Raw genomic sequence first — 23,005 nt, forward strand, 5'->3', positions numbered from 1 at the left:
AATTTCTTTAAATAGTTTATGAAGTTTGACTTAATCTCAAATGATGAGCAACATATTTAAAAAGAATAATTTTATGAAAATTAACAACTATGAATAAAATTGTAATAAAAAAAATCAAACTATAGTTAGTTCTACTATTGTATGGCAAACTTTTCAAACTTAGGTTACACGGAAAATTGATGACTAGTAACTCAACTAGGATCATATTTTCTAATCGATACCCAAACTGTTTGACCGTGCGATTTGATATCTGAAGTAATAATAAATATGAATATAATACATGAACTTTGAATAAAAAGCTTTTAAATATATGAAACTGACAACGTTCCGGTAACATGTTGAAGTCAACCTGTTTGTTTTGCTAAGTTTTCTTTTTTTTTTAATTTAGACGACTTCATATAATAAATAAATAAATAAATAAAGCAAAAATGAAATAACACGGGTCGAACCCGGGTTCCATAAACTTTCATTGCATCATTGACCACTTGTGCAAATGTATGGAACCCGGTTCGACCCAAAGTTACCTCTATTTTTTGTGTTTATTATTATTATTCTGTTATGAAATGACGTCGCTTAAAATAAAATAAAAAATCAACTCAGCAAAAAAACCTGTCCACCTCAGCATGTTACCGACACACTGTCGGTTTCATGCATTTAAAAGGTTTTTTTTTAAAGTTCATGTACTAAATTCGAATTTATAATTATTTCAGATTTCAAATCGCACAGTCAAATAGTTTGGGGATCAATGAGATAATATAACCATATCTAAGGTACTAATTTGCTGTTTTTCCTACGTTACATAGTAGAAACGTATCCGAGTTGAATAGCCTTTTGTTCCAAAAAAGTATTAGATTTCTTTCCTTATTATCTAAATTGACTGTAGATATATATCTTGAGATTGTATGACTAAATCCCAATCATTAAAAAAACACATCAAAAGCAAGATAAAGAGAGAATAACATAGAGGTAATTTTCTTTTCCTTTGAGGTGTGTTTATTTGTATATTTACTCTATACTTTTACATATGGCGTGTTTCTTCATCATCCTCTTAATACCTTTGAATTTATATCTTGTTGTTGTAATTTCTATGTAGAGTAAGCAAAAGCATATCCTGAAAAGATGTCTTCATTGTACACTCAGTCTTTACCCCTCCTCGCCATCGGAGCAAACAACGTTAACCCTAAAGAGTCGGCGCTGACGATGATCCAACAATCCAACACCGTTGTTTCGCCACCACCACCAAAAAATCGAAGAAACCAACATGGATATCCAAGTGAGTACTTCTTATTTATGTTTGTTGTTATACATATATGTGTGTGTTTCAAATTTCAAAAGGAATGAATTAGCATCAGTGAAGAATTTCCTTATAGGAGGAAATAAAAAGGATAAGAACTTTATCATCAATTTACTTTTTATATGTAATCATTCTCAATCATTATAATTTAAATCGAAGTGTTTCAAAAAAGGTGCTGTTAATGTCTTGGTAGTTAGATCTGGGAATATAAGTCACAACTTGCAAGATCTGTCCTATCTGATCTGCTGCAAAGTGGATGCAGATCGACAGATTTATTCGACTGCAAGTGCAGGTTAAGTTATTATATGCGAGACAAATGTGTATATGTTAGATTTACACTGCGATATCTTTTAACCCAAAAAGAACATTTTAAGAAAAAACCATTTCTTAGAAAATATTAGTTACATTGTTTTGAAAAACATAAAATATGAATTACATATATTTTTATCAATTATAACTATGAAAATATACTATTCTTTAATAAATATACATATAATAAATGATTTATTTTTGAATTAGATTTAAAAAGAAACGATTTCAATAGAGGATTTTATGCCTATGGGAGATTAATGATTTTTAAAGCCCAAACTTCCATTAATAATAAAAAGGCAATGAAGAACTACGATTATCATCATTGTATATGATTAGATTAAATGATTTAGTAATTCATGTACTTTATTCAACACTAGTGGTTTTCCCGGGCTACGCCCGGGTTTTCTTATATAAGTTTTAATTTAATTTAATCTATTATATTACTTTTAAAATATGTAATTAAGTATTTTATTCACACATGCGGGCAAAATTTTTTTTACGAATATTTGTTAATTTATATTTTATTAATTCAGAAACAAAAATAATAAATTATTATTTATGTTTTCAAAAAATTTAAGTTGAACATAAAATTATTTATATATGAAAAAATTTCACTAAAAATATATGTTTATTATTTTGTTAAATTTTTAAAAGCACTCACATATTAAAATGTATAAAATACCTTTGTCTTTATATAAATGTATTTCTTAATCAATATTTAACTATAATAGAAAATATTATTTCAAGATAACAACACAATATATAAAATTGTCTTATTTTTCGAAATCTAATATTGTTAACAAAGGTCGTTTTTAACTATATATAAAAACTATTAAGAGTATAATCAATATTAATTACTCTAATTCTTAAAGTGAGAGCTTGAATGCGAAAAACCATTTCGTAAATAATAGTATAGATACATATCTATCGATTTTCACAAAATATAAATTATAAAACGAAGTTTAAATTGTTAGAGTGTGAATGCTAATAATACTGAAAATAGATATCATATGACTTATAAAATTATACTTTGTTGATTTAGATATTTAAAATAATTGAACATTGTATTATTGTTCTTATAAGTTTTACTAATTCTTTAGATGTACTTTTCAAATAATTTTATTTTTCTATTGCTATATTTTTTTATTGTTTAGAACGAAAGTGAACTTTGAGCTTTGTTAATTTTTACGAAAGAGATACTCTGTCTACTCTTAACTCATCTCGTGCTCCATTTCTTCAAATTTGGACGGGTGTGACTTCCAGTACATTGTCTGGTTTCTAGACCATTACGCCCAACTAATGTTTTTACTGATCCAACACCATGTTTGGGAGATGAATCTCCTCCTGGTTTTTGCATTGTAGTTGGTGTTTCTTTTTTCCGCTGAGTAGATGGTTCTCTCAACTTTTTCCTTTGTAACATTATTTAATATATTCAAGAAAATCCTTGTCAAGAAAAAAAAAACATATAGAAATCATTGTACTCATTGTTCAAATTTTCAAACCGATATTCAGTTTCAAACACACTCGTTTCAAACTTGCGTTGTCCTAAAACTTAGTGATCAAAGATGATCATTTTACAAGTTTACAACCATAACAGAGATGACAAAGCAACTTGCATCTAAAAGTCTTGAACAAACACATATTGCAACTCAAGCTGAATCAAATACAAAATGGAACCAAAATACATTAAGCTCCTTCACGTGGAGAATACGAACAATACGTGTTTTAAGTCCTACTTGCAACTTCTGAAAATTCACAGAAACAACAATTGCTTTTCGTAGGATCATCCTCTTCTTGGATAAATAATTCCCATACCTTTACTCTATGAGCAATTAATTTCGTTGGTTTTGGTAGAAGAACAGAGCTTGATCTTTCAGTTTCTTTTCTTCTCTTTCCAGCAAGACAAGGTTCTGAAGCTTCTTCTCCTTGAATCTCATCGTCAAGCATTTCATCGTTCTGATCATAAGAAGAAGATGAAACCACCTGGACAAACAAAAACAGTGACGATCAGTTATCTATAAACACTTAAACACTGCAATCAAGTCTTTTATCTATAAAGAGTATTTCTGCATACATGACAGACCTGAGAGAGAACATATAAAAGATTTTTTCAACGCCACGTTTAATATGAAACAGATAAGTAGGATCCGACTCATGAAAGTTTAACTAATTTAGCGATCACCAGCAAATGAAGAATACTCAAGTTAGCAAACTATTCCAAGAGTGTATTCATAAGGCTGTTAAAGGACTCATCTGATAAGTATGATCTTTTCCTTAACATCATGCTTTCAAATCAGCGAGGAAGATAGCAAAGTATCCATTTTTGTCTCTGGAAGTTTGGAAATGCAACGATTGAAGTGATGATTTGCAGAGTATGAGACTTGCATATTTATGAAAGATTCATTCAATTAAAATAATGAGAGATACATTGAATGAGAGATCGTGAGAGGAGTGGATAGATATTGTTAATGAAGGCATTAAATACGACGTTTGGACTCGACGAATTTGCGTAACGTCTCCTGATTTCTTTCGTTGGTGCGTTGAAACCATAAGAAAAGACATACCTGCTCTGCTCTGACTCTGCCGACGATGATTACGAACCTTTACGACGGAGTATCCAAGAGATTAAAAAAATTAAGTTGATATATGTTGAACCCGAATCGTTCATATCAAGCCCAATTCGAAAACATCACACTCAAGCCCATTCTAAGACAACACGAAGTCCATTAAGAAAGAGCTTTAAAAATCGAAAAATCTGAGTGCCACGTGGCGATATTCCCCCAAGGAGAGATAAAAACCCAACTTTATATATAAAGATTTTACTAGTCTATTCAATTAACTTGTATAATATTGTCTCTTGACTAATGGTTTTTGTTCTAGTGATCAATATTTTATTTTTAAATGAACAGATCCAGATGCTGAAGTGATAGCGTTATCTCCCAAGACGATCATGACGACAAACAGATTCCTCTGTGAAGTGTGCAACAAAGGATTTAAGCGGGAACAGAATCTACAGCTTCACGGGAGAGTACATGACCTTCCATGGAATCTGAAACAAAAGTCAGAAAAAGAAGTGAGGAGCAAGGTATACATTTGTCCGGAGCCCACGTGCGTCCACCATGACCCGTCACGTGCTCTCGGAGACCTCACCGGAATCAAGAAGCATTATTACCGGAAACACTGTGAGAAGAAGTGGAAATGCGGGAAATGTCCTAAGAGTTATGCTCTTCAATATGATTGGAAAACTCACTCTAAGATTTGTGGTACCAAAGTGTGTCGAAGTGACTGTGGTACCATCTTCAATAGGTAAAACCATATACCGCCTTTCTTGGTTTCGTTCACTAATTTTCTGAATATTTTTACTTCGAATTTTAACACAACGCTCTTGATTTTTAAGGTTTCTTCTACAAAATGAATATGGTGGTTTTACTATTGTTTATTTTTGTTAAATTTTTGTATATATATTTTGTGGATATATGCATATATTGCAATATTGACCATTTTTGGGGATGCATTGCAGTAGAGACGATTACAATTCGCACAAGACATTCTGTAATGCATTAAAACAGGAGTCAGCAATAAATCCTATGGTGAGCTTCCCGGAAATGGGAGCAGCCGGTGGTGGAAGTGGTGGTAGACATTGTTTTTATGGCGGTGCTTCATCTGCTCTTGGAAAACAAGACTTTTACGCCAGTGATCTTTCTGCTCGTGGCGGACATGGCTTTTATTGCGGCGCTGCTTCTGCTCTCCCTCACAACCAATTCGGTAACAACTCAAACACTGGTTTAACCCCTCCTGCTGCAGAATACAATCTTAACCGTTCATCTTCCGAAAAGTTTGAAAAGCTCGTTCCTCAGCCCACCAACCCTAATCACGGCCCAACCAACTTCCTCATGCAATGCTCTTCGAACCAAGGATTGTTGGCATACAACGATCAGACTCTCAGAAGCCAGCGCGATTTGACTTGGCTCGGTGATAGGATAAACAATAACAACAACAGCACTAACCTTGGATATTTTCAGAACAACACCAAGAACTCTAATCAGGCTCTTTTCACCGGGGGTGCGGCCAACAACGATAATTCTGCTTTGCTAAGAGGGTTAACTTCTTCATCTACATCTTTGTCAAGTGTGGTCGTTAATGGATTTGGAAAAAATCAGAATGGAAACCTTCATGGTCTAGTGAACTCTGTACCTGTGACAAAAAATCAACAAGGCTGGTCCCATAGTAAAGTTTTTGGCCCTCATTTCGGTAACAACCTTAGCATGGGACGCGCTAATATGTTCACTTTTGATTTTCTTGGTGTTAACGGAGGAATTGTGAGCAGTGGTCGTAACCCAGATCCTCTGGACACTGAGTTGAAGTTTTCATCTCCAAAGCATCCATTTGGAAACCCTTGAGATGATTTTATGAAAATATATGTTGTTGGGTTTCATAGGAGACATTATTAATAAGTTTTCTTTCGTTTGTTATTGTTAACTATTGCATGGAAAAGTACCTTAATCTCTTTAGTAATGATTTAAGTTGGGGTTTTCAGTTAATTTAGTCATGTTGTTTTTTTCTTAATTTGTTTCTTTCATAATGTTGTCATGGTTGGAATCTCGAAGTGGGGTTCTAATGGATTCTTAACTGTGGGTTTATGGCTGGACATAAAATCTTGATCCAAATTCGAAACCCATATTTGATCTAAAATATTCAAATTCGAATTTGATCTGATCTGTATAAATAACCAAACATGTATTGAGCTAAAGGATATTAAAAAAATCTTAATCTGATATATGATAATACTCAATATCTAAAATTAACCAAACAAATCCGAAATTATATACATAAAACATTTTCTCATCCATTTTAATATGTTTTTGACATATTTGTGTTCTTGGTCATTTTAAGTACAATTTATTTTTGGATATGTGTGTTCATTTTTGTACAAATATTTTCAGATCGAAATATTTGTGTTAGCTTTCGCACAAATATTTCTAGATGAAAATATTAAAAGTATAATATCATATATTTTTGAATATTCAATACAAAGTTCAGAAATATCCAAAAATATTTTGCTTTAGGTACTCTTTTATTTTTTCTCCAAACTGAATAGTTTTAGTAAATTCTATTTTATGTTACAGATGATACTTTTCATTTATTAAAGTTAAGAATTAAACTTCTTCTTTTAATATAGCAAATTTTCATTATATTAAGATGTTATCTTAACTAAATATTTAATTAAGATTACATATAAATAAAAATTGTGTGTTCTATCTTTATGAACATTACTTTTCTCTGAGAAAATCTATTTTATTTATAATTACAAAATTTTAAGGAATATTTTGTCTAAATCTAGAAGAAGGGTGTGTCTGCAGCAATTTTGGGGTCACATCGGTAATAATGGAATACTGAAGAACAAACCCTAACCCTTTTTCTCTTGTGAGTCTCAGCAGGGTCTTCATTACCATGTTAATCGGTAGCACATACTGCACGAAATTGATATTGACAAGAACTTTGGTGATCTCCTCTTGTGTTAGCCCGCGTAAGAACGACGAAATTTCGAGGAGGTTATACAGTATATGCATTTGATATTTTTTTAAACAAATGACAGATGAAATGTTGAAAAATATTAATGCTGAGGGTAAATAATGAAAAAAGGTAAGAGTCCAACATTTTAACTGCACCAATATTGATTCTAACCTCTAAACTTCTAAAGTTAGGAAATCCGGTAGCTTCATTCAAAACTCTCTGTGTGGGTGATATTTTGTTTATTAGTTAGACATCAGCCATAGACCCACCATCTGCAGAACACTGGAATGAGCATTTTGTACAACAATGGTAAAGCTTCTATTAGTCGTTAAAAATGACTGGATAGGTAAAACATAATTCAATATCAAAATACAATGATAGAAACAGAATTAGCGAACACATTTGTTTGAGGCCTGATAAAGATGTTAGTGTTGGAATTTCCACAGGCTTCTTGCCCTCGGGAGCTCATCAGGTTGATCATATGGCTGCAATGAGGAAATTGTTTGGAGAGACAGGTACTAAACATAAATAAGGATTTTGCATTGAACATAGGTTAACCTTGTAATCATTGTCACCCAAGTTTATATCCCTATTACGCTTTCAATGAGGTTATCTTCATTTGCGGAAGCTCTATACTCTTGCTGTTGACTTTGTAATGGTATAGAACAAACACCATCTGCCATCTCTTCAGGAGGAGATTGTCGGCTTTGTGGCTCATCATCGATATAATCATCCGCAGTCGCTGAGCAACATTTTGATTTTCCAATAAAATCGAGAACTTCCTGGATTTGCATTTTCTGCAGATTATAAACCACGGCAGAATTGAGCCTACTTTCAATCTCCTTAAGGCTACCAGGCAATGGCACTTGCAAGTCAATTTTTTTTGGGTTGAAATTGATAGATGCAACAAATTTCTTCATTTGAAAATCCAGTCCATTAAACAGCCTAGTCTCTAGCCCACATAAATCCTCTTTGATTTGTGCTAACTCAATATTGGAAATAACATATGAGAATGTTGATTAGACGACTCACCCTCAATGAAATCTGCGGCATTCTCTTTGTCATGTTTCTCTTTAGCTTCTTTTTCCTTCTGTTTCTCTCCATCCTCATACGTACCAAATAAGGACTTGTGAGACCACCTTTAAACATTTCTTTATGGAAGAAAAACCCTCTTCGATAAGACGGACATGTTATGGACAGCCACATCCTCAGTTTTATCAGACCAACTGAAACCAGTTCCCTTGGACCAGTGCTCGTGTGAGTCCTGAAAAATAGACTTAACACAGACCTATGAAATAGATATAACATATACAATCTTCAGAAACTAATATCAGTATCAGTTAATATCTAGGTTAGTGTGTACCTAAGTTTTTAACAACAAATAAAAGGTGGACATGTTAAAAAGTAGGGGAAAACATAAATCTGTATTTTTTTTTAACCATATCTCTTAAAATTATCCAACATCTGGCACATATCCAAGGGACGAATCAATATAGTTGTTGTCAATTACAATAATAGTTAATGGGTATGTCATGATTTAGCAAACATGCATGCAAGCTAACGTTGACTGAGTCATGCATACTCTAACCTGGGACTCAACGTCTATCTTGCGTGCACGTCCTGGAATCTCTCCAAATTTTTAAGCAGGGGGAGCTTTGTCAATGGGGACAGAAGATTTACATTCAACAGCATCCTCTTCCAATTGCAAATCACATCACTTGCAGAATAAACCACAACAACTGGCTTGTTTTGAATGACCTCTTTTTTAAGCATCGGAAAAGCATCAACTAAAACTTGTTAATTGCATACACAGAATCTTTCAACGCAAACGAGGCATTGGACAGAGCGATTTCATCCGTAGAGGTTCGTGGCCAAAAGTTGATAAGATACCCTTTCCCATGAGCATGAAATGAATTCATTAAGATCCCTAATAAGCTCAATGTGCTCAGGAATAATTCTAGGGGTATGAGACAACGGAAACAGAATGGATGAATTATTCGCAAGACACACAAACTTGATTATGGTCTCTATATCTTTAACCTTCCGTTTCTTTAGCATGCCAACAATCATTTCTATGATGAAAAACTTCAAAGACCCAAATAGTTCATTCCAATAGAGTTTCTCGTTAATAGGATTGTTCCTCTTCCTTCTCGTAGCATTAGGTATTTTCCAACAGTTTAGACCCGTGACAATGGCAAACTCTCTGAGTTAAAACCATTTTGGCTTTCCGGCAAACAATATCCAAATCTCATACTTTTTGTACTTTCAGTAGCCTATTAATAATAAACTGACCAAAAGCTCCGTAGATTGGAGGGTTTTCATCAACGACTGGACCTTACTAAATGTTGAGTTGCAGAAGACTCTTACTCCTCCGGTTATAAGGCATTTATACTCAACTCGTTCCGCTTAATCTTGTGGTACGATTTAGTCATTTTACCGATTGGTTCTTCACCAAAGGCGAACACCTCGGTAGATTGGGATCTTCCATTTCCAAGTTGCCTGTTCGGAACGGTTGAACTTCAGTATATAATCGTTTAACTTAATTAACAAATAATATTGAAGTTCAAATAAAGGAAGAATTATGGTGGTTGATGGTTATTAAATTCAAGCTTTAAACTTCTGATGGGCTCACAACTGTTTTCGTCGATTTGGTCAATTTTAATTATTTCTAGGGTTGCATATTGATAAGGAATTTACTTAATCCTAAGATCAAAGTAGTATAGATGAGTGTCAATCCAATCCTAAGTGATCACGATGCAAAAATAATGCAAGTGTGTTCTTAATCTAAGTGCAATCAGGGTAGTGATGTAAAGAAGTAGCAAGTAACTAGCAAGGTAAACAACTAAAGTTTCCAATCAAATAAACAAGTAGGACCTATGGGATTAGGAATTTGACTTCAAGTGATTAAGATCCAATATAGAGTCGCAAGATATCAATCAAAATATTTCATTAAGTCTAGACAACAATCCTACACAAGTTCTTTGTCAAGATAGATGTTCATTCGCTTACATTAATTAAACATCAAATGTCTTTAGGTTAATTCACTCAAACAATCATTAAGAACAAGTCTACTAACTATCTAAGTTTTCCTAACATCAAATGTCTTTGGTTAAGAGCAATATTGAGTTGGGTCAGACATTTCATCAAACACCTTCGGGACATGAAATGTCTAGAACTCTAGTGTAGTGAGATCAAGACTAAACTAGCATTAAGAACACTCAACAAGCAAAAAAGAAAGATCTAACGCTAAACATCCTAGATCTTCACTTAGTCACCCTAACCCATGAATCCAAAAGGTAACTACTCACTAATAGACATGAATAACCCAAAAACCATAGATGATTGAAGGTTAAACACAAGAGATCATGATTAGTGATCAAGGTAATCCAATAAACACAAGAGATAAAGATGAAAAGAAAATAAAAATTGAATCTTTCACCCAAAATAGGTTTATGTTTAGAGGAAAAACAAGATAAGTCCCAAATTTAGGTTTACAGAGTATTTATAATAGTCATAAAAATGATTCGGGGCTGACCCATAAAAAGTAGAATCTTTTCGTGTAGCGACGTGGTCATCCCGCTACAAGTAGGTCGCTATACCACTTAGTCGTGTGGGGCTTCTTGGGGAACCTTACCGACCACTCCTGGTCGCTAGTCATGTTGCTAGGAACACTCACATACCCTCCTAACGACTTATTCTGGTCGCTACATGGTTGATATGCCTCTAGTAGATAGATCATAACTCGTTAAATATAACTCCAAATGACTTGAAACCAACTCCATTAGAAATCTCACTCAATTTTCCATGTCGTCCTAAAAGATGAGCTTTAAAATATATCTTTATGACCTTTATATATGTTTATATTTTACCCTTTTGACTCAAAACTTCTCAAATGCCTTCAAACTCACCAACAAATATCTCCAACACCTGATATAGACATATGCAATGCAACATAAAAAGGCCTAAATGCATCTCTAAATGATCATTATATTCATTAAGTGATAGTTAAAATCATGCAAACTCAAAAGATATCACATATTTTCCAGAAAATAAAAGTAAAGAATCGATCTACACAATTTTCCAGGTTCACCGGATGCATGCCACTTGACCAACACGCATCTGCTCCTCTATTGTGAGGTTGAGTGATGCAAGAGTTGAGGTGAGGATAAAGATAAAATTGAGGAAATATTGCAAAATATTGTAAAGAATGGAGACATGGAATCCAATTGTATATTTAACTTATAATCACATCTCTAATTTTTCAAATTTATGAACATTAAAAATAAATTTTGGATGAACCAGATTTTTTTAGGAAATATCATCTAATAATTATTTTAAATATTCAACTAAAATTAGTGTTAACATTTATATGTGTATTATTTTAAATATTAAGATATTTTTATTCATATATATGTCATACGCGTGTTCATAAATTTTTTAGTTTTACCATCTTTCGCCTCCCTTTTGGTGTTGATTGAAACATGCAAGTTTTTGTATAGAAACAAGTTTTTTTGGTGGAGGAGCTTCAAGAGATAAAGCTGATGGTACAGAGCAATATGTATAGATATCTCACTATCCTTCTCGATGGAAGAAAACATTTTAAAGAGGAAGCTTTATCTCATATGAGAGGTTTAAACGCCATTGAAGGAGATTCAGGAGGTAATGATATTGCAGTAGACAATCATAAAAAAAAAATTAAATTCTTGATGTTCTTGCAGGTGAGAATGGAACCAATACTAATACTAGGCCACAGTATCTTTATACCTCAAACCCGAGGTTGAAGCATTTTCCTGATTGGCTTCCAGATATCATAGCAACTGGTGATCTCGATGCGTTCTTCCCAGCTACAACATGTGAATATGCTCCCTTGGAAACATCCAGCGATACAAACCACATACAGACGGAAATACGAGCTTCATTTCCTTCCTGATGTTTCAAATAGGAACTGGAGCTGTGGTAGACGGAACAATGTTCAAACAACAAGTTGGAAGCTTGAGGTATTTAACGGCCACAAGACCAGACCTTGTCTACTCTGTTAATCTTGTGAGAAGATACATGGAAACTCCCAAGGAACAACATCTATTTGCAGCCAAGAGGATACTGAGGTATGTGCACGATACTAAAGACTATTGGATACAGTATCGGCGTGGAGAAAAAGAGAGGTTGGTTGGATTTGTTGACAGTGATTATGCAAGAGATGAAGATGATAGGAAGAGTACATCGGGTTATGTGTTCCTATGTGGGGAAGGAGCTGTGTCGTGGGCATCTAAGAAACAGCCTATTGTAACACTCTCAACAACTAAAGCTGATTACGTGTCTGCAGGAAACGGAGCCTGTCAAGCAGTCTGGTTACGAAATGTGCTTAAAAGCATTGGATGTGAGCAGAAGGGGAAGACGGTTTTGTTATGTGATAATAGTTCAACCATCAAGTTGTCAAAGAATTCAGTACTTCATGGTAGAAGTAAGCATATTCAAGTAAAGTATTACTTTATCCGTGAGCTAGTGAATGATGAAGTGATTGAGTTGGAATATTGTTCTACACAAGACCAAGTTGCAGACATGATGACCAAACCAGTTAAGAGGTTACATGGGAGTATGCTTGAAGAATGAATAAACTGGTAAACGGGTTTTTCCAGTTTAGAGGAGGAATTGAAGACTAAGTTGCAGTCAAGATAGTTATGCATTTTCCAAGTCTTAAGGCCGCTTTGTTTGAGTTGTTAGAGTCAAAATAAAATCTCTCGAGATAAAGGAGTAGTTGCTGTTTCTTAGGAGTTTAAGTTGATCATAAGGTCATATATAAGACCATCGTTTGTTTCGTTTTTCTGTATCACTTTTCAACGTTCTTATTCAATAAATGTACTATTCAGTTTGATTTCTAGATTCTACAAGTAACATTATCTAATGTAATGATAACATGAAAAACTGGATTCTTTGCCAATGATATTGCCGACTTGTTATCCAAAAAAATCTTCATTTTCTCATCTTGTGGCGGGTTGACTAACTAATTTTAACAAGGCAGATACATGTATAAGATTTTTTGTTCGTGAATCATGCGAATCAGAATTTTGAACTAAAAAATGTAACTTTAGTTTTTATCAAAATATATTATATAAGCATGAAATATATTTAATATAATCACAAAATATATTATAGCTTAAAATAAATCCCTGATGTAATGTTAACCCGCTAGATCTAAATCGACCATCATCTTTCATTCAAAAAAAAAAAAAATAAATCGACCATCATATGCACTGTGTCTTGCGAATTTTTCGAACATTAATTATAACTCGATCAAACATAACCCCAAAATTCTTATTATATTATTAAATCAGATTGAATTGGCTCATGGATTTTACCAATGGCCAAGGAAGTTTCCATTTATTGAGGAATTGGCTCACACTTAGGTCTATTTTGACAGAATAAGAGTTTACCGAGAAAAAGATAGCAAAACAAAAGTATAAACAGTTGTGGGTAAATAACTGAAACATTTCAGGCAAAACTGCAAATTTAGAAAATAAGCTTCGGATGCTATAAAAGCCTAAAAACCTAAATACAACAACGGACTCTCGTTCGGCCGTTTCAGCTCTCTCTCAATCGCAAAACAAAGAATGGCTGGACAAAAGCAAGAGCTTCCCGTTTCCGGCGAACCCTTAGCCGCCGTCGAGAGTCCGATGACAGACGCGACAAACAAGAAGAAGAAAAAGAGCAAGAAGAACAAACACGCAGAGGTCCAAGTGCCTCAAGAGGTCGTCGAGGAGTTGAGTAGTAAAGAGAAGAAGAAGAAGCGTAAGAGAGAGGAGAAGGAGATGGAGAAGGAGAAGGAGGAGAAGAAGAAGAAGGCGGAGCCTGAGGCTTCAAACGGAGGAGAAAGTGAGCAGAAGGTTGTTGTGACCGGGAAAGGTGCGGAGGAAGCAAAGTACGCAGCTTTAACATCATTTGCTGAGTCGAAGTTGCCTGAGAATGTTCTTGATTGCTGCAAGACTTTCCAGAAACCTTCTCCGATTCAGTCTCACTCGTGGCCCTTTTTGTTGGATGGTCGCGATCTTATCGGGATCGCCAAAACCGGTTCAGGTTAGTATAATGTCTTTGGTTAGATTCAGAAGACATTTAGAGATTGTAACTCTGTGATGTTTAGGTAAGACATTGGCGTTTGGGATTCCTGCGATTATGCACATGTTGAAGAAGAACAAGAGTGGTAAAGGAACAAGGAACCCGACTTGTCTTGTTCTTTCTCCGACAAGAGAGTTAGCTGTTCAGGTAAGGGAGAGAATATTAGTTTATATATATATATATATATAAGTGAAAAGGGAACAGATTCTTATTTAATTTTTTTGTTTGTAGATTTCTGATGTTTTGAGTGAAGCTGGAGAACCGTGTGGTTTGAAATCGATTTGTGTGTATGGTGGAAGCTCTAAAAGGCCTCAAATTGACGCCATTCGATCTGGAGTTGTAAGACTTCTTGTTTTTTTAATCAAGATACTGTCTTGTTGTATTGGCTGTTTAATCAAATGGCGGATATATCTTGTCTTTTTAGGATATTGTCATTGGTACGCCAGGTCGCTTGAGAGACCTGATTGAGTCTAATGTGCTTCGTCTCTCAGATGTTTCCTTTGTGGTAAGCAACATAACATCTTTCTTTTTAATCATGTTAATATATGATTTTCCATCATTATTGCATGTATTAGAGAGTAACAGAAGTTTCTATGTTCCAGGTATTGGATGAAGCAGATCGAATGCTTGATATGGGTTTCGAGGAACCAGTCCGGTTTATTCTGAGCAAAACGAATAAAGGTAAAGTGGTGTTAGAATCCCATTTCACCAATGAAGAACCAAATCATTTTCTAATGAAAGTTCTTTCTTCTTTCTTATAGTTCGTCAGATGGTTATGTTCAGTGCAACTTGGCCTATAGATGTTCACAAATTGGCACAGGAATTCATGGATCCAAACCCGGTCAAGGTATCTTTTATTACTCGTTCAGTTTTTATCTTCTCCCACCTTACAAACTTGTTTCATTCTCTCAAAGATCATTCAAATTTCTTTCAGATAGTCATAGGTTCTGAAGACTTGGCTGCCAACCACGACGTTATGCAAATCGTCGAGGTATATGTAACAACCATTCCCAGAACAAGTATTGTTTTATCCCCCTAAGTCTCGCACTCACTCACTCCTAACAAATGTCTTTGTTTTGGCTACTACTGCTCAGGTCATAGACGATCGTGCTCGTGATCAGCGCCTTATTGCTTTACTAGAAAAATACCATAAATCACAGAAGTATATATACGCTACTCAATTATCTAAGCTCCTTACCAGATGTCACCATTCTAACACCAAGTTTTTGGGTGTTTACAGGAACAGGGTTTTGGTATTTGCCTTGTACAAGATTGAAGCTGAACGTCTTGAGCGTTTTCTTCAGCAAAGGTTTGATCTTTTTCTTTTCCTGAATCACCTCAACATTAAAAAAAAAAGAGCAAAGATCTTTGGATTATTTTACTCATAAAATGCATTGGTTCTGACCTTGACATAACTATTTAGAGGCTGGAAAGCTGTATCCATACACGGAAACAAAGCACAGAGCGAACGTACCAGATCTTTGTCATTGTTCAAAGAAGGATCATGTCCGTTGCTGGTACGTTATCCCGCAACCTCTATGGCTTATAATAGTTAATAGCCTAGCCGGTTCTGTTTATTGACTGTTTTATTAATTTGAAGGTGGCTACCGATGTAGCAGCAAGAGGGCTTGATATCCCGGACGTGGAAGTTGTGATAAACTACAGTTTCCCTTTAACAACAGAGGATTATGTACACAGAATCGGGAGGACGGGTAGAGCGGGTAAAAAGGGTGTTGCCCACACCTTCTTCACACAACAGAACAAGGTAAGTTTTAGTCTAGTTCTGAATACCTTAAAAGCAGAGTTTTATGAGATAATTAAAAATATTGTTGGGTCTTTCTCTGTCTCTCTTGAAGGGTCTTGCTGGAGAGCTTGTGAATGTTCTCAGGGAAGCTGGACAAGTCGTGCCTACTGATCTTACGAAGTTTGGCACTCATGTAAAGAAAAAGGTTTGATTCTTGAGCCTCCTGCACACCCATTGTTTCTTCTTCTTGATATGGAGTGGTTGATATGTGTGTGGTCTGATAAAAAAAATTGCAGGAATCAAAACTGTATGGAGCTCATTTCAAAGAAATAGCAGCTGATGCTCCAAAAGCTACCAAGATCACATTCGCTGATTCTGACGACGAGAACTAGTTTGATTAGTTTATTATTATTATGGATGGATACGAAAAACCTCCAGTTTGATTTTCGTCTTGTGTGTAGGGCTCTGCCTTAATAACATATACATTTTGTTTCAGAATTTTCGTTATATTTGTATGCTTTTGTCATATTGCTAAAAATAGTAATTTTTTGATAAAATTTTAAATTTATTGATCAATTAAACATTTATAAGTAAAAGAATAAAAATTTTCTCTATAGGAGATATTACATATACATTTTAAAATTGTATGAATCTAAGAGAGGTTTTCCATCACTCATACTTCGAACCACCGCCATAAGAGTCCATCAAATTTGTAATCTGCTTTGTACTCAAGATATGTGATCGTGTTTTTGATGACTGTTGATGTCGCCTAGAATTGTGCTCTCGCCATATATGATATACGACTACCTGAAACACCAGACGAAGTAGAACAAGGTCCATCTGAGTGAAGGCTCCAGTCTGGTGAAGAAGCCTTCCATGCTTCCCATTTACCGAAACATAAAAAAGAAACCGTTGAGATGCAGATCTTTATCCAGTTAATGAACATATCTGACAACCCCAATGCACGAAGAACAACAGTTATGAATGACCATCGTACTGTATCAAAAGCCTTTGAGATGTCAAACTTGATAGTGCATCTATCTATATTCGTCTTCTTATGATACCCATTAAAGAGTTCTGAAGCAAGCATGACATTCTCCAATAACAATCCTTCTTTACTCAGTTTCTGTTGGTAAAATAGCTTTTAGCTTTAAAGCTAGAATCTTTGAAATCACACCTTATACAAGAAGTTGCAACAGGCAAAATAGTATTCTTTTTCTAAAATACTTTTACAGAATCCTACATTACAAAAGGCTTAAACTGGTTGGTGGTTGATTGGTGCTGTAAGATTATGTCAGGAGATGGAACAATCATCTGTTACGGTATATCATTTAAATTACTTCAACCGAATCTCAAACCCAAACTAACCAAATAATGATAATTTAGTTTCAAAAGATTGTCACTATCATATCACCAGTTGGTTAACAAAATAAAATATGAGAGAAAAATATGGTCAAACGTGAAGTGTGCGGCACCATTTGACCTCATTTAACCAAACATGCTAGATTCTCATACTCGAATTATGTTAACAAAAATTATAAAGTTAACCCCACCTATACATGTAGATCCGCCTTTATGTGGGACGTCAGACAATCATCGCTTTCTAATCTATTTGAATGATCCTCGATCTCTTGTATTCTTATATTCTCTCTCTTTCCTAATATATACTTGCACACTCGATCTGAAGTGGTCTTTCTTTAGACAACTTATCTTCTCTTGTCCCAATCCGACACAATTGTACAAGTTCCACAAGAGTCTCTGTTCAAATGTCTAACACCAAGCATAATCCCTTCCCCTAAATGGTCGAGAGATTTAGCAAACTCATTCTCTTGCATTTCGATAAAAAGAGATACAGGATCGGCAGAACATTTTACTGTCCCTAGAGTGGTATAGAACTTTTTTTGTATTCTTAATTTTATATTTCCTTCCATTTTACTGTCAAGAAATAAAAAAGGTAGTTTTCCAAAAAAAAAAATATCGTTTTTAACGACCTTCAGTCGATTTTCCTTTTTAATTGTCAATTTTGTTTGTTAGAGATAAACCTGAAAATAATTTTAAAATTTGATAATCTCCTAGATATTAGTTCTTTAGAAAGTGATAAGATTTTGTTATTATCAAAATTAGATTTCTGTACAGATATAATATATATATATATATATATAATAGTAAATAGTAATTAACCCACTTGCATTCTCAGTGATTTTTTTTTTTGACTAAAATTCTCAGTGATTTTTACTTCTTAATATGATGATATATGATCTGATATTGGAGAAATCAGCGATGGCAAACATAAAATTTAAAAATAGTTGGAGATAATTGTACCAAGATTTCGTAAAGATTTAAAACACAAAGAATTATCAGATTTACTGATTTTCCTAGAGAAAAAAAGGGAAACTTTTAAAAACGGAGAAATGTAAAGTTCGGGGAGGCTTGGTTACCAAGTAAGTTTAAAAAGAGGAGTTTCGAAACATAAGAATACCCTACAAGAAGGCTGGACTCTTTAGCCTAGGCCTTTACTTTCTCTTTATAAAATCACATCAGAGTAGTCTCTAGCAATTAGCATTCTCTCCTCTTTCGTTTGCTTTAAGATCCTAACTATGTCGGGAGAGAAAGAGAAAAAGAAAAACACAAAGAGTATGTATTACAGTGATCATCTTAAGGCTGCGGAGAAAGATATAAGCTCGAGAAATTTCTGTAACTTGGTTGATGCGGCCGTCCTCTTATATGAAGAAGACATCAAATTTGAATTTTTAGATGACATCCCAAGGAAAAGAAGGAGTCCGTCGAAAAAAATTGCCCGAGCAAAAAGCTATGGAGACCTTAATGAGTCTTCTACTTCTTCACTTTTCGACCTTAACAAGACCCCAGATGATTCTGAGACAGGAGAGCCATCAAACCCTCTTCAATGTTGTTATGTATCTTCTCCTTCATCGTCTCTCACTGCTCATCCTCCTCCAACCTTAACAGAGAAGACAAGCCGCAAGAGACGTGACACCCAAGAAAGAAAGCCTAGTACTGGTGGTAAATCCAAGAAAGTTAGGGTTCCTCCTTTTTCATGGAAAGAGAGAGCTATTCCGGAGTGGCTAGTAAGTTTATTGGAAACTATGGCAGCAACCAGAGGATACCTTGTAACCCAAGGCCCGTGGCTCATCTTTGAGAAGAAGCTGACCAGTACAGATGTCGACCCGGCACAGAGCCGTCTCTTAATGCCTTTCAACAGCCTAGTCCGCAACGACTTCTTGAATCCCGTGGAGCTGAGAATCGTAGCACAAGAAGATGAAAAGAGAATCGCAGCACAAGAAGATGAAAAGAACGGAGTTGGGGCGATGCTAGTGGATCAACAGAAGAAAATGTGGGGTTTGATTTTGAAGAGACGGGAGATGGTGAAAGTAGAAAAGAATGGAACCTTGAACTATGCTTTGATTTGTGGGTGGAACGATGTCGTTCAGAGTAATGGATTGAAAGAAGATGACGATATCAGTGTTTGGTATTTCAGGTGGCGTGAATGTCTCTGCTTTGCCCTTGTTCTTCCTCCTCCTCCTGACATGGCACAGAGTAGCTCATCTCTTGATCTAGATGTCTGAAAATTTTATCATGTCTGTTGTTGGTTGATCTATTCTCACTGTGATCTGTTGTCAAGGGATTGTTGAGGTTTTTCTTCAATTTTTGTCACTAGGAGTGTGATCTGTTGTTTTAGATCTTTGCTTTTTTATGTAGTTAACATTTTAACATGAATCTGGTTTATTAATTTCTCTGCTTTATTTACTGCATTGATTAATTTTGATTCACTGCACCGCAGATCCTAATGGACTCGTTCTTGATGCAGTCTTTTTTTTTTTTTCATGTTGCTGTGCTATATGCCTATATCAGATGGTTTTATTGACCACTGGAGACAAGCTTTCTCTTGTACCCATATTAGATAACCTCTATGTATTTATCCATGGGTATTTATAGTTAAAAACTCTATCTTAACACAAACAAATACTACATAACCACTATGTATTTATAGTTAAATACTCTATCTTAAGTTACCAAAGTGCAACCACTTGATGCAGAGAGAATGTTAATCAGAGACCAAACAAGGTTAGCTTTTTTTATTGACAAGATTAAGGCTCAAGAAGTGAACAAGAGCTATACCAACGGTTGGAGAAATGTGGAGTACGCGTACCATTGTTAAGTCTTGGCCGTTTACTTTAACAACATGTTACATGATGGTGTCTTGTTTTTCAGTTGGATATCAAAATTATTTTCAGTGGAGGAAAAGCTTTAGATGTTTTACCAAAAGGTGGGGGAAAAGGGCAAGCTCTTGCTTATCTTCTGAACAAACTCAAGGCGGAAGGAAGCGATCCTGTTAAAACTCTTGTCTGTGGTGGTGACTCTGGAAACGACACTGAACTATTTACCATTCCTAATGTTTATGATGTCATGGTTAGTTTTCACCATCTGAATCTTTGTGTTTTTTTTTGCATGTTTAAAATCTTCTCTTGTTAATCACAGGTAAGCAACTCTCAAGAGGAATTATTAGAGTGGTATGCAGAGAATGCGAAAGACAATGCAAAGATAATCCAATCGAGTGAGAGGTGTGCTGGTGGGATCTTAGAAGCAATTGGTCATTTATGCTTGGTCCAAATCTTTCTCCAAGAGATATTTTTGACTTCTTAGAGTGCGAGGAGGATAATGTGAATCCGGGTCATGAGGCTGTCAATTTTTTCTTGTTCTATGATAGGTGGAGAAGAGGGGAAGTTGATAATCCTTGTTTCTCTCTTTATCATCAAATTTAACTATATCCAAGAGACTAATTAGCGATGATAATATTATCCATTTTGTCAAAAAACACCATCCGCATCCTGGTGGTGTTTTTTTTCATCCATATGGTGCTGAGAAAATCTCTCAGAGACACCATTGATGAGCTCGGGATCGGGAAGCACCATGGAGACAAAAAGGACAAGAAGTTTCGGGTTTGGACAGATCAGGTTCTGACATAAGAGACTACTCCTGGGACTTGGATAGTAAAGCTTGATAAATGAGAACAAACTGGTAACTAAAAGTCTTAGTATGCTACAGAAAAGTGAATTATTATCTTCCTTAATTGTGGATATATATCGCAGGGTTTGGACAGATCAGGTTCTGACAACAGAGACTACTCCTGGGACTTGGATAGTAAAGCTTATAAATGGGAACAAACTGGTAATTCAAATTCTTAGTATGCTACATAAAAGTGAATTATTATCTTCCTTAATTGTGGATATATATCTCAGGGAATGAAAGGAACTGCTGCACAACAACTGTCAAATTAACCTAAAAGGTAAGATATGATCAAGAGGGCAGTTGTACATTAGTATACAAATCTAGCAGAGTAGTTTCGTTTCTTGAATATTCAAAATGTATTGGAATATGCAGGAAAATGAAGGATTTGTGTGGGAAACTGTGCAGCAAACATGGTCGGAGGAATCAGAGATAAAAGATGATAGCAACTGAATCATCTAATGATTATCCTCCTTTTAGATTTTGTTTTTTATAAAACATTGCAAAACACACAAAAATCATATTATTGGTTGAATAAAACCTAAATCTCAAAAGACACCTAATGTCTTATTGTTGTTATTTGATCTTCATAGTGAAAATATTTGTGCATAGAGCAAAGGTGATAATAAGGGAAAAGTGTTATGTCCCCACGAGAATTATCATATCCTTTCATATGTCTCCCAAACTATGACCTCATCATATATATCTCCAAAATAAAAGTTCAAAATCTATTTTTCCATGAAACTATAGCATAACTCTTGTATTTCCCTGAAATAAAAGTTCGAAAGCTATAACCTCATAAAATTTTATTGATCGGTTTTAACCTATAACTAAAACCGTTTTGGTTAACTAAACCAATTTTAAACCAATAACAATCCGATTAAGATCCGATTACATCAGTCAAACCATAAATTATAAACCATGAACCGATAAACTCACTAATCATTTTACTTAGTGCCCAATTTCAACATAAAATCGAAATTAAAACCCTAGAACACAAGAGAGAAGAAAGCAGAGAGATGGCTTCAGTTGATAATGTTGATGGGGCCGAAACATTTGATGAAGAAGCAGAAGAGAAAGATGAAGATGAAATCGACCCGTTGTTCAGGGAGTTCGTCGACGAGCCTTCAATTCGCCACGATCAGATTCCTGAGAGTGATGACGAGGAAGAGAAAGGCTGCAAGAAGAAACCACCAGAGGTGACTCACATCAGACGTGGTGATGGAAGGTTGTAAAAAAAGCAGATATTCTTAAACGGGATTGGTTTCAAAGATTGTGTTCTTGACTATGGTCTTAGGACATGCCGCAATATCCAGCAGTACATGTATGATAGGGATAAAATTGGCTTTAAGTGTATGGGTTCTAATGAAGGAGGAACTTGTGAATTGAAAATATATGCTTCACTTCTGCCAAGTGATAATGTGTGGAAAGTGAGAGTGTTTGTTGAGAATCATTCTTGTGTGCCTAACGGACAGTTTCCAATGCTGAGGATTCCACAAATAGCTAGATTGTTTATTGATAAAATAAGAGAGAAGAACCGGATTATTACATGCCAATGAAGATTGAAAACTGATTCTAGAGAAATGGGGGATCACGGCATCAGGGTTTCAGTGTCAAGCTGCTAGAACTAAGGCGCTGAAGTGGCTTGAGTTTGAGTATGATCATCAGTTCGCTCGTCTTTGAGATTATGCAGCCGAGATAATGGAATCAAACAAAGACTCTATTGTGGCGATTGAGACTTTGAAAATACGGATGGAAAAGATGAGTTCAACAGGTTCAACATTTGCTTTGATAACATAAGAAAGATATGGAAGGAGACATGTAGACCTTTGCTTGGAGTTGATGGATGCTTCGTTAAACACAAGATCAAATGACAAGTGTTGATGTCATTAGGAAGAGACGCATATAATTCCATATATCCAGTGGCATGGGGTGTAGTTCAAGTTGAAAATACAGATAGCTGGTTATGGTTTGTGAGAATGGTAAAGGAAGACTTAGGTAGACAT

The 23,005-nt window shown here is 35.0% G+C and overlaps 4 protein-coding genes, 1 long non-coding RNA gene and 1 pseudogene across 6 annotated transcripts; 5 read left to right on the plus strand and 1 right to left on the minus strand.

Moving 5' to 3' along the window:
• The first annotated feature begins 840 nt into the window (after positions 1-840).
• Positions 841-6,097, plus strand: LOC108846231 (protein indeterminate-domain 6, chloroplastic-like). 2 transcript variants are annotated; one of them, XM_056986281.1, is made up of 4 exons: positions 841-966; positions 1,094-1,273; positions 4,516-4,912; positions 5,127-6,097. In XM_056986281.1, the coding sequence occupies exons 2-4, from the start codon at positions 1,120-1,122 to the stop codon at positions 6,004-6,006; spliced, it is 1,431 nt and encodes a 476-aa protein (XP_056842261.1). In that variant the 5' UTR covers positions 841-966; positions 1,094-1,119; the 3' UTR covers positions 6,007-6,097. The 2 variants fall into 2 exon arrangements, with proteins under 2 accessions (XP_056842261.1, XP_018474959.2); XM_018619457.2 differs by lacking the exon at positions 841-966 and having other exon boundaries at positions 1,004-1,273.
• On the minus strand, positions 3,219-4,222 carry LOC130495138 (uncharacterized). The gene is made up of 2 exons (XR_008934405.1): positions 4,034-4,222; positions 3,219-3,935 (listed from the first exon to the last, which is right to left on the minus strand). It is a non-coding gene; the product is annotated as an uncharacterized LOC130495138 (long non-coding RNA).
• A 7,568-nt stretch (positions 6,098-13,665) lies between the features above and the next one.
• On the plus strand, positions 13,666-16,502 carry LOC108814538 (DEAD-box ATP-dependent RNA helicase 5). The gene is made up of 13 exons (XM_018587137.2): positions 13,666-14,191; positions 14,256-14,377; positions 14,462-14,569; positions 14,655-14,735; positions 14,833-14,911; positions 14,992-15,077; positions 15,165-15,221; positions 15,325-15,392; positions 15,471-15,539; positions 15,654-15,747; positions 15,831-15,995; positions 16,087-16,179; positions 16,271-16,502. Exons 1-13 carry the CDS (start codon positions 13,729-13,731, stop codon positions 16,364-16,366), a joined length of 1,581 nt encoding a protein of 526 aa, XP_018442639.1. The 5' UTR covers positions 13,666-13,728; the 3' UTR covers positions 16,367-16,502.
• A 1,926-nt stretch (positions 16,503-18,428) lies between these two features.
• LOC108846252 (B3 domain-containing protein At1g32030-like) lies at positions 18,429-19,716 on the plus strand. The gene has a single exon (XM_018619480.2). It carries the CDS (start codon positions 18,572-18,574, stop codon positions 19,556-19,558), a length of 987 nt encoding a protein of 328 aa, XP_018474982.1. The 5' UTR covers positions 18,429-18,571; the 3' UTR covers positions 19,559-19,716.
• Positions 19,717-19,914: 198 nt separating this feature from the next.
• Positions 19,915-21,461, plus strand: LOC108846262 (probable sucrose-phosphatase 1; annotated as a pseudogene).
• Positions 21,462-22,018: 557 nt separating this feature from the next.
• LOC108846274 (uncharacterized) lies at positions 22,019-22,558 on the plus strand. Its single transcript, XM_018619500.1, has 2 exons — positions 22,019-22,227; positions 22,297-22,558. The coding sequence occupies exons 1-2, from the start codon at positions 22,019-22,021 to the stop codon at positions 22,556-22,558; spliced, it is 471 nt and encodes a 156-aa protein (XP_018475002.1).
• Positions 22,559-23,005: the final 447 nt, after the last annotated feature.

The sequence above is a fragment of the Raphanus sativus genome, chromosome 1 (assembly GCF_000801105.2).
Source record: "Raphanus sativus cultivar WK10039 chromosome 1, ASM80110v3, whole genome shotgun sequence".
Classification (NCBI taxonomy): domain Eukaryota; kingdom Viridiplantae; phylum Streptophyta; class Magnoliopsida; order Brassicales; family Brassicaceae; genus Raphanus; species Raphanus sativus.

Coding starts and splice junctions, on each gene's coding strand:
- LOC108846252 (XM_018619480.2), top strand. CDS start 18,572: ATGTCGGGAGAGAAAGAGAAAAAGAAAAACACAAAGAGTATGTATTAC.
- LOC108814538 (XM_018587137.2), top strand. CDS start 13,729: ATGGCTGGACAAAAGCAAGAGCTTCCCGTTTCCGGCGAACCCTTAGCC. Junction 14,192..14,255: donor GATCGCCAAAACCGGTTCAG/GTTAGTATAATG, acceptor TGTGATGTTTAG/GTAAGACATTGGCGTTTGGG. Junction 14,736..14,832: donor TCTCAGATGTTTCCTTTGTG/GTAAGCAACATA, acceptor TCTATGTTCCAG/GTATTGGATGAAGCAGATCG.
- LOC108846231 (XM_056986281.1), top strand. CDS start 1,120: ATGTCTTCATTGTACACTCAGTCTTTACCCCTCCTCGCCATCGGAGCA. Junction 1,274..4,515: donor AAACCAACATGGATATCCAA/GTGAGTACTTCT, acceptor TTAAATGAACAG/ATCCAGATGCTGAAGTGATA. Junction 4,913..5,126: donor TGTGGTACCATCTTCAATAG/GTAAAACCATAT, acceptor GATGCATTGCAG/TAGAGACGATTACAATTCGC.
- LOC108846274 (XM_018619500.1), top strand. CDS start 22,019: ATGGCTTCAGTTGATAATGTTGATGGGGCCGAAACATTTGATGAAGAA. Junction 22,228..22,296: donor ATCAGACGTGGTGATGGAAG/GTTGTAAAAAAA, acceptor CTATGGTCTTAG/GACATGCCGCAATATCCAGC.